Source organism: Meleagris gallopavo, chromosome 14 (genome assembly GCF_000146605.3).
Source record: "Meleagris gallopavo isolate NT-WF06-2002-E0010 breed Aviagen turkey brand Nicholas breeding stock chromosome 14, Turkey_5.1, whole genome shotgun sequence".
Taxonomy (NCBI): Eukaryota; Metazoa; Chordata; class Aves; order Galliformes; family Phasianidae; genus Meleagris; species Meleagris gallopavo.
Genome location: NC_015024.2, coordinates 2,839,778 through 2,851,836, shown reverse-complemented (window position 1 = coordinate 2,851,836; position 12,059 = coordinate 2,839,778). Strand labels below are relative to the sequence as shown.

Below are 12,059 nucleotides of genomic sequence, written 5' to 3'. Positions count from 1 at the left end.
TATATATGTATTTACATCCTTCTTAAGAAACTTAGCTAACAATTCAAAGCCATCACGACTACCAAGTACCAACCAACTCAGTATTACCTGGTGTCTTACTGAAAGCATCCTTAGCCTGCCCAAAGCAGGTATTTTCAACTGAAGGACTAATAAGTCAGGATTAATGCTTTCAAAAGCATTTTTAAATGATTTAGAATACACAAAACCATCGGCTACGATGCTTTCACATGGACCAGAAAGCATCACTCATCACATGCCCATGTGGAGCAGTTGAAAAATGAGGTACGGCATTCAGCAGAAGTCAACATGCGTGAGAAAGGTATCAGACTTTGATCCAAAGGCATCTTGTCCACAACAGACTTCTCAAGGATCTTGGAATTAGTCAGTCGTCGTGTTCAGAGTCAGGAGTTGAGGTTAGAAGCAATTCTTTCAGATTACCTTTGAAGAACACTGTCAGGAGCTCGCACCATCCTCCCGGTGTTGTGCCACGTAGCTGTCACTGGATTTCATACCCCGTAACCAAACAGAGATATTCACAATACATGCTTGATGGCAGACACGATTAAAACGTAACTTAAATAATACTCGGACAGGCTAAGAAAACAAAAATGATAGAATATATTTCAAACACTGCATTTATTACAAAGGTGCAAAGAGTTTATGCCATTTCTTTTGAAGACTTCCGTTTAAACTACAAACAACATACAAAGCTAGTTTACAGTATGTAATAAAGTCAAGGTTCTCTAGTAAATTCCGCATGACAGAGTACGGTACTGTATTTAATTCCACAGAACATTTCTGAAACAAAGGCACTTACAGCATTAAAAAAGGATTGGACTCAATGTTTAAAATGGGAATTGCCATTTGAATGGTGGGTAACTGGTTGCGTGTGAAGACATTGGTTACTGGGACTAAAGCATGAGCAGTGCCTGAAAGACAACCTATGGGCCAGATTCTCCATCATTTATCTAACTGCCACATCTGCTTAACCATAAGAAAAGAAGTTTAATTGGATTGCACCGCGGTAATAAAATTTGGTCCTACACCACGTGGTTGACACTGATTGATACATTAAGACAAAACCTGATTAAGTCTTCCAGTTCTGAAGCGGGGAAAGCAGGCCATTTTCTCTTCTTACATCCAGTTTTGTAACAGTGACACTACAATTAAATTATTAACACGTGCAGAACTGCTTTTTCTCTTCACTTGAACACTGTTATCATCAGAATATGTTCGCTGAAGGAAAGGTGTAAGTTTTCATGCTCCTTAACCCTATCCCTCACCTCCTCCCACCTCCCCCCATCCATCCATACACCCACCAACCAAGCTGCTGGAGTCTCTGCTGTCCTGCATGAACAAACACATGTGGGCAAGTTGTTCTGCAGAAAAGGGATTGCTTCTGCAGTTACGTAGTGCCCTCCCCTACACAAATATCCCAGATCCTCCATTTGGGAATCACTGCCCATTTTTGGGTGTTCTCACAGAACTCTTAGCAGTGTAAGGAAGCACTGCCTGATTTTTTGGCTTGCAGGGCAGGAAAGAGGAGGAACACGAGGATCTAAGGCACGGCTGCTCTGCGAGTGCCTCTTGGCACCGCTTCCCACTATTAACTGCAGCAGGAGGCTGTAACAGAGGGACGTGGCTTGTTGTGAATACTGACACTAAAAAACTTTGTACAGGTTTGTCCTGAAATGCCCTGAAGACTTTAAAAAATAATAATAATTGGAATAACCTAGAAAAAAGACCCAAAAATCAGTTAGAGAAAGAAGGCTGCCTTTGACAGCAGCAGCTTCCACCATCCTATGAGGTAAAACAACATTGTTGGTTATTCAAGTTCACTATTTTTCAAACAGAAATACACCTCAAATGTAACATCACAGGACAAGTGGTTTGAAGGCTGCTCCAAGTACAACCAGTGTGCGAGATACGTCCAAATTACTTCACTCGTTACATCACAGAGAGGGATAGCATGCTCTGCATTCCACCAAGGAACTACACAGATTTCAATGCAGAGAGAAACGGCACCATAGAAGACTCTAAAGAAACCATGATTTGTTTCCAAATAAACCAAATAAAACCAAAATAAATCCCCTCGCTGTGGCAAAACACCGCCGACAGTCGTTTCTGCTCAATGTATGGCTAAGGCGCTATTTTATTCCCTCCAAATACTCAACAACGTGTGACTATTAAGCAAACCGAGTCTTTGTCCAATATTTTTTAATGAAGAACCCCCCAGGTTTTCAGCTTCTGACCTGTTTGTTCTAAGCAATGGCAGAAGGTTTGGTTCTATTGTCAATTTCTAGCTATAAACTAAAACAGCCTGAGAAAACACCCAACAAAGGCAGTTTGTAAGCCTTAAAATTGGGAAATAAAACAAGGAAGTGACCAACTCATGCTACTCAGCACAGAGTAACGCAACTCGTCCAAACACAACCGAACACGGCTCGCTACTCTCACCACAGGCAGACGTGTTTCAAGAAAGGTTCCCTTTCAAGTGATGGATGAAATGTATTAGGTTGGAGCTGACCTCATTATAGCAACCTCAAAACAAGCACAACATTTGTCACACAGCTTCTCAGAGATTATGTTTTTATGATTCTGTGCAAGAGATCGCTACAGCTTTGGGTGTTTGCTCACAGAGGACCATTCCTTTCTACCACGCTTCAAAATTATTGCACAAGAAATGTTATTGTGGTTCTTACTCCCGCAGCACCCCTTCTGCCTTCTGAACACAATCTCTCTTCGTATTTACTTGAGGTATAAATGAACAACTTCTGCCAGAAGTACTGAAAGCGCTTAAAAACAAAGAAGATATGGAGGTAACGTTCACTTTACTTAGACAAAAGATTGCTGTCTTCCAGGATAACATAGTGCAGCTGCACGGTGCATGGTGGCAGAGCTGTTCAGTAGGTGGGCTTCTGAGGATCCACGTACGCAGGGTTGTATGGGGGCTGGCTGATGGGGTACGGTGCTCCAGCACCAGCTGCAAAAGCAAAGCACGGGAAAAACAGGCTTGTCAAGCTCATCTAAAACAACAACTTCTGCAGAAATGCACAAGCAGTGTGACAGTATGTGGAGAAGTGAAAATAAACCACTGGGCAAAAGAAGAAGCACCGCCTCAGGATTCCTTCAGGAGTACTATTAAGTGTCAACAACTTCACTAGCAAACTAAAACTGGTTTTAAGAAGCAGCCCCTACCCAGGCACGCTAAAGGCTGAAGAGCGTGGCACAAATCACAAACGTACCACTCAGACAACATCCTCACTTTCTGGCACTCTGAGCCAAGCTGCTCCGAGGCAGCACTTCATCAGGTCTGCCAAGCAGCACAAGGTGGTTCAAATAACGCAGCGCCTGCTCACACTGCCAGGACACACAAACGTGGCCATCTGCTGCTCATCTTGCAAGCTGAGTGGGTTTGGCTCCTGTGTGACACAGGAGGAATTCTCCCTCCTGCACGTGACCTAATTAAAGACTGCCCCTTGCCTAATAGGCGAGGAAAATAAAGGAAAAAGCTGTCTTTTCAGACTGGCGATATGGATGATCATTAAGGTCATTTCCAACCCAGCTCCATCATTCAGTGATTCTAGTTTTGGCCTCTGAATAGCTGGGAGCCAATTGCAGAGAACAGCTATTACTAGCACAAGACAGAATCACCAACAGTAAAGCTACGTGAATGCCATGCTATGAAAGAAGACAAGCAGAAGGAAAAAGAACCTGGCAATTCTAATTGCCAGCCATCGACAAAGTTGTCTGAAGCTGATCAGTCTGGATATTCTCTCTATAAAAACAATGATTAATAAAATAAAAATACTAGCAAAAGCCACCTGCGTATAGGTTAACCTTCAGAATTAAGACTGCGTTACGTGTTAACTGGACTTTGATTTTAATATGAAATTTCAATTAAATTATTAAAACATTCTACTTCTGCTCTACATTACCAAAGCATCCCGCTATCAAAACATTCTTACCTGCCACTGTTTCATGGTAGGCTGGGGGTCCCGGTGGCTGCATGGGATAGGGGGGAGGATACTGAGCAGGGTAGGATGCGACTGGCATCCCCGGCTGTGGCTGGATGGCCACGGGCTGGTATCCCTGGTACGGAGCTGTGGGGTAGCTGGGTGGCACTCCCTGCGGCTGTGGGTACGGGGCATGAACCACTGTTGTAGCGGTCGTGGTGGTCACAGTAGCTACGAACAACCCAAAGGAACGTGGTTAGTGCTGGTGGTTCTCGGAGACTCGCTGGGACAGCGCGCGGCAGGAACTAAAAGCACATTCTCCTTCCAGAAATTCATTCCTTACTCTAAAATCTGGGACAACTTCATTTTCGAAGCTCCACGGCGGTTCTAGAAATTCTCTCCTCAGAATATCCTTCCACTGACCCAAGTGGAAGTAAGATTCACATGAACCAAGGTTTCCCTCCTTGGTTCTCAGCCACGAAGACCAAAGAAATCTCTCCTTGGTCTGAACCCTGCAGCCAAGCGATCCACCATTTGGTAAAAGACTGGAAAAACTACGTAATTTTAAAAATGCTTTCTGTTTTAAAGGATAAAGGTGCTACAGATCTCCCCTTCCTGTCATGGTTTGCCAAATGGGCTTCCTTTCATACGCAGTCCGTATGCTAACACATCTATGCCTCTCAGGAACAGTCAGAAAGGCAAATCAACATCAATCTCAGGAAGGGAGGACAGTGGGTTATTGGTTCATCTCTCTTATTGCAGCACAGCACTTTCTAATGAACTGCAACATTTGTTTTCGTGACCTTCACCTTAATTCCACAATTACAAATGTTCAAGGCTCTACTTCTTGCGCAGGGAACAACAAAACAATCCTTTTGTTTTACCCAGATTTCGGTCTTGTCATAAACACATTCACTGCTTCTGACTGTATGCAAGATAATCTCAGCTATACTCTTACTAAATACTCTTATTAATACTTTAATTAAGACAACTTCTCATTAGTGCTTCCCTTCAAAATGCTCATTTTTAAGTTTGATCTCAGAGGACGAATACGGTGTTTTAAGCAACCTAAAGGCTTGCTTTTCATGTTTACCTACCGCCACTTTTGTAGCACAGCAGTAAGAAAATATTACTGCCTTGTTTTCCCTTTCTACAGGAATATAATCTTCCAGAAAAAAATGTTCAAAGCTGTGCAGGATGAGAAAAAGAAAGAGGTACTTACGCTGCGGTCTTCGACATGCTTTGTACAGACAGCAACACGAGCAAGTGAGGCACAGAATTATAGTAATGACAATCACTGCAAACACGATCACTCCAATCGCAACAAGGGTTCCAAAACTGCAAGAGAGATGCCAGCAGAAGCAGTAAGTCCCACACAAACTGACCACCATCCACACAGCTCCCCGCAGCTACCGCTCCGCCTGCCTCCTTGTGCTGTTTATCACACAGGATGAAAAAAGTAACCCTGTAACACGTTCAGTGCTCAGCATCAAGCCTATGCTGGTCCTCCTGTTGGTCTTGTTGGTCTTGTTGTTGGTCTTGTTGGTTTTCTCTGGCTACATAACTTCCTAAAAGACCTCTTTTTAGAAATTCAGTGTCTAGGCAATAGTATCTCTTTATTAGGGGATCAAATAATGAAACGAAAGGCAAAATATTGGGACCTTTGAAGTGTCAGCTCATGTGATTTGTTTGCTATGCCTGAGATAATTGAAGCCTTTCTTCCATGGTGGCCAGAGCCTCCTGCATTTTTATTTCCTATGGAATGCATCAGGCAGCAGTTTTGGAAACAATAGCAGGAAGCTGCTCTTAATGAAGAAAACACACTAAAATAACCAATGGAGAGCTGTTTCAACATCCATCCTGTTTTTGTTTCTTCATAGACATTTTGGCTACAGAACTCTCTAGTTTTCTTCCTGTTCAGCCTCCTCTTAATATCTTTAAACAAAATGGCATCTCCAGAGCCCCAGCAATTTTTGCTTGGCTACCAACCAGACATTCAGCGTGAAAAGCATTTCTGGCTACAAATCACACCAGCAGGTTGTACCGCTGACACTAAAAGAAGAAAGCAAAAGCAATCCACTCTGTGCCCAGCCAAAATTCGCAAGAGCTCACCTCACTTCCTTGGAGCAACTCTCTGTGAGCCAACACTGAGCCTAAGAGCTGACAAACAAAATAGGTTCAATCTAAAATGTGTATTTCTCCCCAGCAGAGGTCCCACCACTTTTTCTCCCCCTATTTCTACAACAGCTTAAAGAATGCAATCAGAACAATCATTTTATTAGTGACTGAATGTGTATTATCCCAAACAATTTTTTGCGTGGATTTTGTGATGTACTAATCATAGCATGATGGCTTTCCTTGTGATGCCCCAGCTCTGCGCCTGCAATTTGCCCACTGTAACTGCACCCAAGCATTTCCACATCGAACAGGAAGCAGGAACTGCTGCAGCCTTCTGAAGTCACTGAAACAGCATCAGAAACACTGCCAAGAAAGCAAACAGATAACTGCAACGCAGCTGCACAAGCACGAAGATGCATTCGTGCCTTGTCAGCTTTATTTGGACTTCGTAGAGATACAGAACAGCTTAGGCTGGATGGGACCTTAGCAACCAACAGGAGATTCTTCCTCTGGCTCTTCCCAGCTAAGGAGGAAAAGGCCTTTTTTGGTAGTGAACGATGCTGAGGAAAAAAGATTCCCTTGCCAAAGAAAGAGATGACAAAGAAGACAGATGCTTCTCTTCTGCAGCCAACAAACCTTTCTGAACTTTCCCAAGGGCTGGGCAACATCTCAACAAATCTGAGAAACGGAGAAGACAAAGTGGAGAGAGACCTACCCGTCACACATAAACAGGCACAGCAGGAAACCTGCACAGTTTGGTTCATCTTTCAGGACCAAATTCAGCTCTGTTACAAGAGAGCTAACCGAACCAGCTGGCAGCCAGCAGCACAGGTCGCTCTGAAGCACAGGCTGCTCTGGCTTATTGGTAACAAACACCTCTCCTCTCCTTGCCTGTTTTTTACTCCCTCTAATAAGGAATGTGATGATAACGAAGCTCAGGGAAACAAACCACCACCACATCCTTGCTTTCAGCGAGTTCTTAGAAACACTCGGTGCCCTCTCATCATTTGTCTGTAGCTTAGCTAAAACGACATGACAGCTGCACGATGACATTCTGCACGCATTTTCCAAGGAACTGAATGGAAACACGCATTCAGAGCACAGGTGTGCCAGGTTTGCACGTGAACACTGTGATTCGGCTCTGCAGACTGTGTGATTACTGCAGGCCAAAATTATAAGCTTTCAAAAACAGCCAGGGAGAAAAAACACAGGCATGAGTTAGTTCTTCCCAGGGACTTCTAGGGAGTGTGCACGATGGTGTTGCTGTTGGTGTCTCTGTCACTGACCTTGCAGCAGCAGCAGAACTTCCCTGCTGCCAGGCTGGGCTGCTGTGAGCTCGGCTCTTGAGAGAGCAGAAGGCACTGAGAGAGGAAAACAAACCCGTAGGTGTGTTGAACTTGTACACTGCAACAACACCCCCACCAACACTGGAGCTCTTCATAAATACACTTTTTTCTCGTGTTTTCTACTGCTAATTTTGGCAATTCTTCTGACATATCTTAATGGTGCACCTGACTGTAATAATATCTGTTCTTCTTCTGCCGAAGGACTGCTGACCCGAGCATCTCCCACCACACATCTGCTAACACTGTAACGACGCAGGCTACGTAATTACAGACCCACGGGACTCCCACGGGTAAAACTACTGAAAAAAGCACAGGAAGGCTTCAGAAGAAGATAGAAGGTGGTACCCGAGAGAGGCCAAAACAGCTCGGTTTGAGCTCTAGCAGATGGGATACTCCACACACTGTATAAAGACTCTTGCTGTGTGCTAGCTCCAGAAAGTCTGTACCCCTCTCTGCTAAGAAACCACTGCTTTGTTTGTTTGCTTTCAATTCATGAACTCTTCTGAAAGGTCCCTGAAAGTATTAAAAAAACAAAACATTCACGCTAAGTAACTGCTCTCCTGCCTTGTACATACACACATGAAAATGAACAAACAAAGGATTGCAGCTTAAAGACACCTCCTGGGTGGTTCAACAAACAAAAAACCCAAACCAAACAACAGCCAAACCTCGAATTCACCTTACCCCATGGATCCTGCACGCAGATGTTGCAGTGCAGGAATGGAAGCAGCCGCAGCCCACGATCAGGGCTCTGCTGGTGTCCCGCTCTGAAGGCAAGTTTTCAGACTCCTGCATGATATACCATCGTCTCTGCATAAACCACATGCTTACAAACAGCTTGAGCTTATTCACTGCCATTTCCTGCTTCTCTCTCCTCACATAATAAAAGCTAACTTTAGCCAAGAATTTAACTGAAGACAAAGGACAAGCCTGCCAGCAGTTTTATCGCCGCAGTACAAACTGTGAGTTTCCATAGGATCCATAGAAATGAAATACGAAGAGAGGACTCCCTGCCTTGTCCTATCACTGGCTTTGCCTTGCTCCCCTTCTACCCTTCTCCTGCATTTGGAAAGCTCTAAGTCATTATGTCCTCAGCATACCCTGCAGACTCATCTTACCTTTAGGGTACACTGATAATCACATATGAGTTTACATAGAGGGAGAGTGGTGATGAGCGCCTGATTCACCCCTCTAGGTACTGAATGAGACACGAGTGACAGCTTAAAGAGGGACCACCAAACCCAGGATCCAAAAGGTTCACAGATAATTCTCAAGGCAGCCCTTTTTCATGCAGGGGAACTCAACCATACACATGAACCAGAAGGAAGTGTGAAATGCTCTAAACGCATTTAAGGCCTTAGAAAATATTCAAGGTTCAACTCCAGTAACATTTTAAAAACTTTTCAGTCACTCGAATCCCTAAAATTGCCACATTTTGTAAGCCCTGTTGTAAAGGAAGTCACTGTAGCGCGAGCTGCTGCCATGAATGTAATTTTTGCCCAGGTCTGCTGGCTGAAGTGCCATGAGAACCGTGTTCCAGCAGGGCCAACACTGCTGCAGGCAAACCCACGGACCTTCAGCACCAAAGCTGCCCGTAAACTAAGAAATCCCTGCTCCTACAGACCATAAATGCTTTGCAGCTTGACGTTTGACTTGCCAAACACCCTGAAACTACCATCAGAGGAAGTTCAGACCGGGTTACACCCACTGGCTTTGCTAACCACAGAACGCAGCTCTGGTGGGGAATGGACAGATGAATCATGTCATCCCCCTTACAAAAGCTGGAAGCACGTTGTTGGGACTGGAGCAAAGTCTACATGAGATACATTAATGAGGCTATACAACAAGGAACTGACACGCTTCTTCAGACTTCCTCTCATCTCGAGCTGCAGAACCCCACCTGTGTTTGCTCTGACAGTCTCTTGGTGAGATAAGCTCATGTCTGAATGCAAGCCATATGGAAAGAGCTCTGCAGGGAGGAGAAAAACAGTACAGCTCAGCGTTGCTGTATTTTTACCATGCCTACAGAGGATGCATACGGCTAAAAACATCTAAATTGAGAGACAGCAAATTAGCATAATTGCATCTTCCACAGTTAGAACTGCTGAGTTTTTGGGATGCTTAGCAGGCTGTCATTTCAAACAAGGGTGGGCAGAAGAACATGGATTTTCTCAGTTCCAGAGAAGAACCAAGTTGCAAGGCAGCACACAGATCAGGAACGAACACAACCCCAGTCCATGAGAATGTCCTAGTGTCCCGTCCCTGCTGACTGAGGCTTCCCAGAAGGCTGCTGCTCCCTCTTCTCATCGCAGAAGGATGCACAGCCTTTCCTCAGGCATCACTGTATCCATTACACCATCAGCTGTAATTTCAAGGCAGAAATTCATTTAGGAACAGAATCCAATTAACTGCGCACAACGGTAATCTTGTTTGTGTTTCAGTTTAGAATGACTGATTATCAGCTGTGCCAACTACAATATTTGCCTCTGTGACTCTGACAGAGACGTTCTGAAACACCCTGCCTCTGAAACACCCTGCCTCGTTACCTACCCAAACACTGGGCGATTAGTGGGACAGTGGGTGTGAGTCATCTCATTTCTTTTCCAGTAAGGCTCGCTGCTGGAAAACTGGCATACCTGGCATACCAAGGCCAAGCAACCAGGTTAACCATGCAAATGACAACCGTGGTTGCAGTGAACCAGCGCTTTGCTCCTGCACGAGTTCTCAAAGCAGAGGCACCAAGCACAGCAGAACGAGAGGGGAAAATGAATGCAGTAAACCTGCTCAGAATTTGTATTGGAAAGCAGCGCTGCAGGGGAAGTTCAGTCTGTGCTAAGCCAGTTGAAAAGGAATAGAAAGTGAAACACCTTCAGTGGGAGTTGTAAAGATGGCATATGGGCATTCTATGTGTGTGGAAGAAGTTTGGCAGATTTAACAAATTTAATGACTGCACTTTGACCTAACAGCTTCAAATAATCTTTAAGAATTAACCAACAACAGAAAGCATATGAATCCAAGTTAACGCTGACTTGTATGTACAAAATGCTTGATTTGCTTTTAAGTGCAGTCCTGTGGGAAGCACAGTGCTTCCAAGCACTTGAAAGTATGTCATTACGGCACTGCCAAGGAATGCTATTTATTGCCTCAATAAACAACCAAAAGGTGACTGCAGGATGTTACACACTTGTGTTTGGGACCCACCAGGCTGCCCAAAGCGCCGTGCCCTCCCGCCTCAGCAGTACCTGGAGCTCAGTATTAAATACCGAAGGAAGTTACCACTGAAGAACGGCAATGAAAAGAAACCTACTGACAACTGATGCTTTACGGGAGTTTCCCAAAGCCCTCCGAATAAACACTGCAAAAAGAGCAAGAGCACGAGCGGATGAGACCTCCCAGCTGGACAGGACACGGGAAGGCTGCGCTGCCAGCCCGTCCCTCGCACACTGCCGCAGGATCAGAGCATCACTGCCGCAGGTCCCCCCAGCCGCAAGGAGACAGCGCACCTGGCCCGGCCCCGTAAGGAGCCCAGGCGGCTGTGCCAAACCCTCCCAGAGCTGGAAGGCGCTGATAAAGCCCTGATCTATGAGCGATAGCCGGAGCAGTAACTTGAGTAGGAACAGAGCCGGCGCAAAAATGAGGAACTAAATGCTTTCTGAGCCTTAAGGCGCTATCATTTGGAAACAATCCTTCCCCCCTCCCTCCGCCTTGAAGAGCAGTGTCCAAGCTGGTATTTGCACAGGATGCCCAAGCTGCTTCCTGTCATCTCCCCTCCTGCTTCAACCGCTGAAGGAGTGAGCCGTGCCCATCCTGCCGGGGGCACAAAGGGACGTCTCGGCTGACATCAGCCCTTCTTCTGCACAGCGAAGCATTAAACAAACCCCGTCGCTGGGAAGCAACTTGTGTTTAAGAGAACCCGGCACGGAGCTGCAGGGCGGAGCGCACCTCACCGGCAGGAACCGGAGACAACTCCAGAGGGACACAGCTCGCTTCTTATGTAAGGATGAAGACATACTGGGCGGTGTGAAACAGACGGGAAAGCTTCCAGTGACTGCGGGAAGGGCACGGGAAGTGCTCCCGGGCTCCATTCCTGATGTGGAAACCCCCTCGCTCATGGAACGCCATGAGTCACGCGGGATGCGGTTTCCCTCTGCAATCACCCCCGGGGTGGTTTTCCAAAAGCAGTATTACTGCGAATGTGGAACTATTTTTATTTTTAACGAAAGCGGCATCACCGAGGAGAGGCTCGGTGCGACGCTCGATGCGCTCTGCACAACGCATCGGTATTGCAAAGCCGCAAGGCAACTGAAAGAAAGCAGCAGCTCGAACGAGTCCCACCGGCCCATTTTCTCAAGGAGAGCCAATAACGACTCTCTTTTCAGACACTGCAAGGCCGGCAAAAAATCCCATTAAGGCACCTCAGCTCCGCTTCCCGTGTTTTGTCATTCAAAAACGCGGATCTCTCTAACAAATCCCCAAAAGCGAAGGGCTGGTTTGGTTTGCTCGGCGATCTTCCTGCTTCTTAAAAGCTACGCTCGTCCGTACGGGAAAACAGACCTCCCAGAATCTTCCTCTCTTTCCTTCCTCCATCACACCCAACGCCACTTCCCGCAGGCCCGAAGATGGGAAGCCGATTTGCCTT

The 12,059-nt window shown here is 45.7% G+C and overlaps 1 protein-coding gene across 1 annotated transcript; it reads right to left on the bottom strand.

Moving 5' to 3' along the window:
• Positions 1–595: 595 nt before the first annotated feature.
• SHISA5 (shisa family member 5) lies at positions 596–8,384 on the bottom strand. Its single transcript, XM_010718386.3, has 4 exons — positions 8,105–8,384; positions 5,179–5,294; positions 3,969–4,187; positions 596–2,983 (listed from the first exon to the last, which is right to left on the bottom strand). The coding sequence occupies exons 1-4, from the start codon at positions 8,107–8,109 to the stop codon at positions 2,904–2,906; spliced, it is 420 nt and encodes a 139-aa protein (XP_010716688.1). The 5' UTR covers positions 8,110–8,384; the 3' UTR covers positions 596–2,903.
• Positions 8,385–12,059: the final 3,675 nt, after the last annotated feature.

What these genes read in the sequence shown, in the direction of transcription:
- SHISA5 (XM_010718386.3), bottom strand. An exon ending in AGCATGTCGAAGACCGCAGC is followed by an intron (nt 4,188 to 5,178) that starts GTAAGTACCTCT and finishes GGTTGTTCGTAG; the next exon opens with CTACTGTGACCACCACGACC. An exon ending in CTACCATGAAACAGTGGCAG is followed by an intron (nt 2,984 to 3,968) that starts GTAAGAATGTTT and finishes TTGCTTTTGCAG; the next exon opens with CTGGTGCTGGAGCACCGTAC.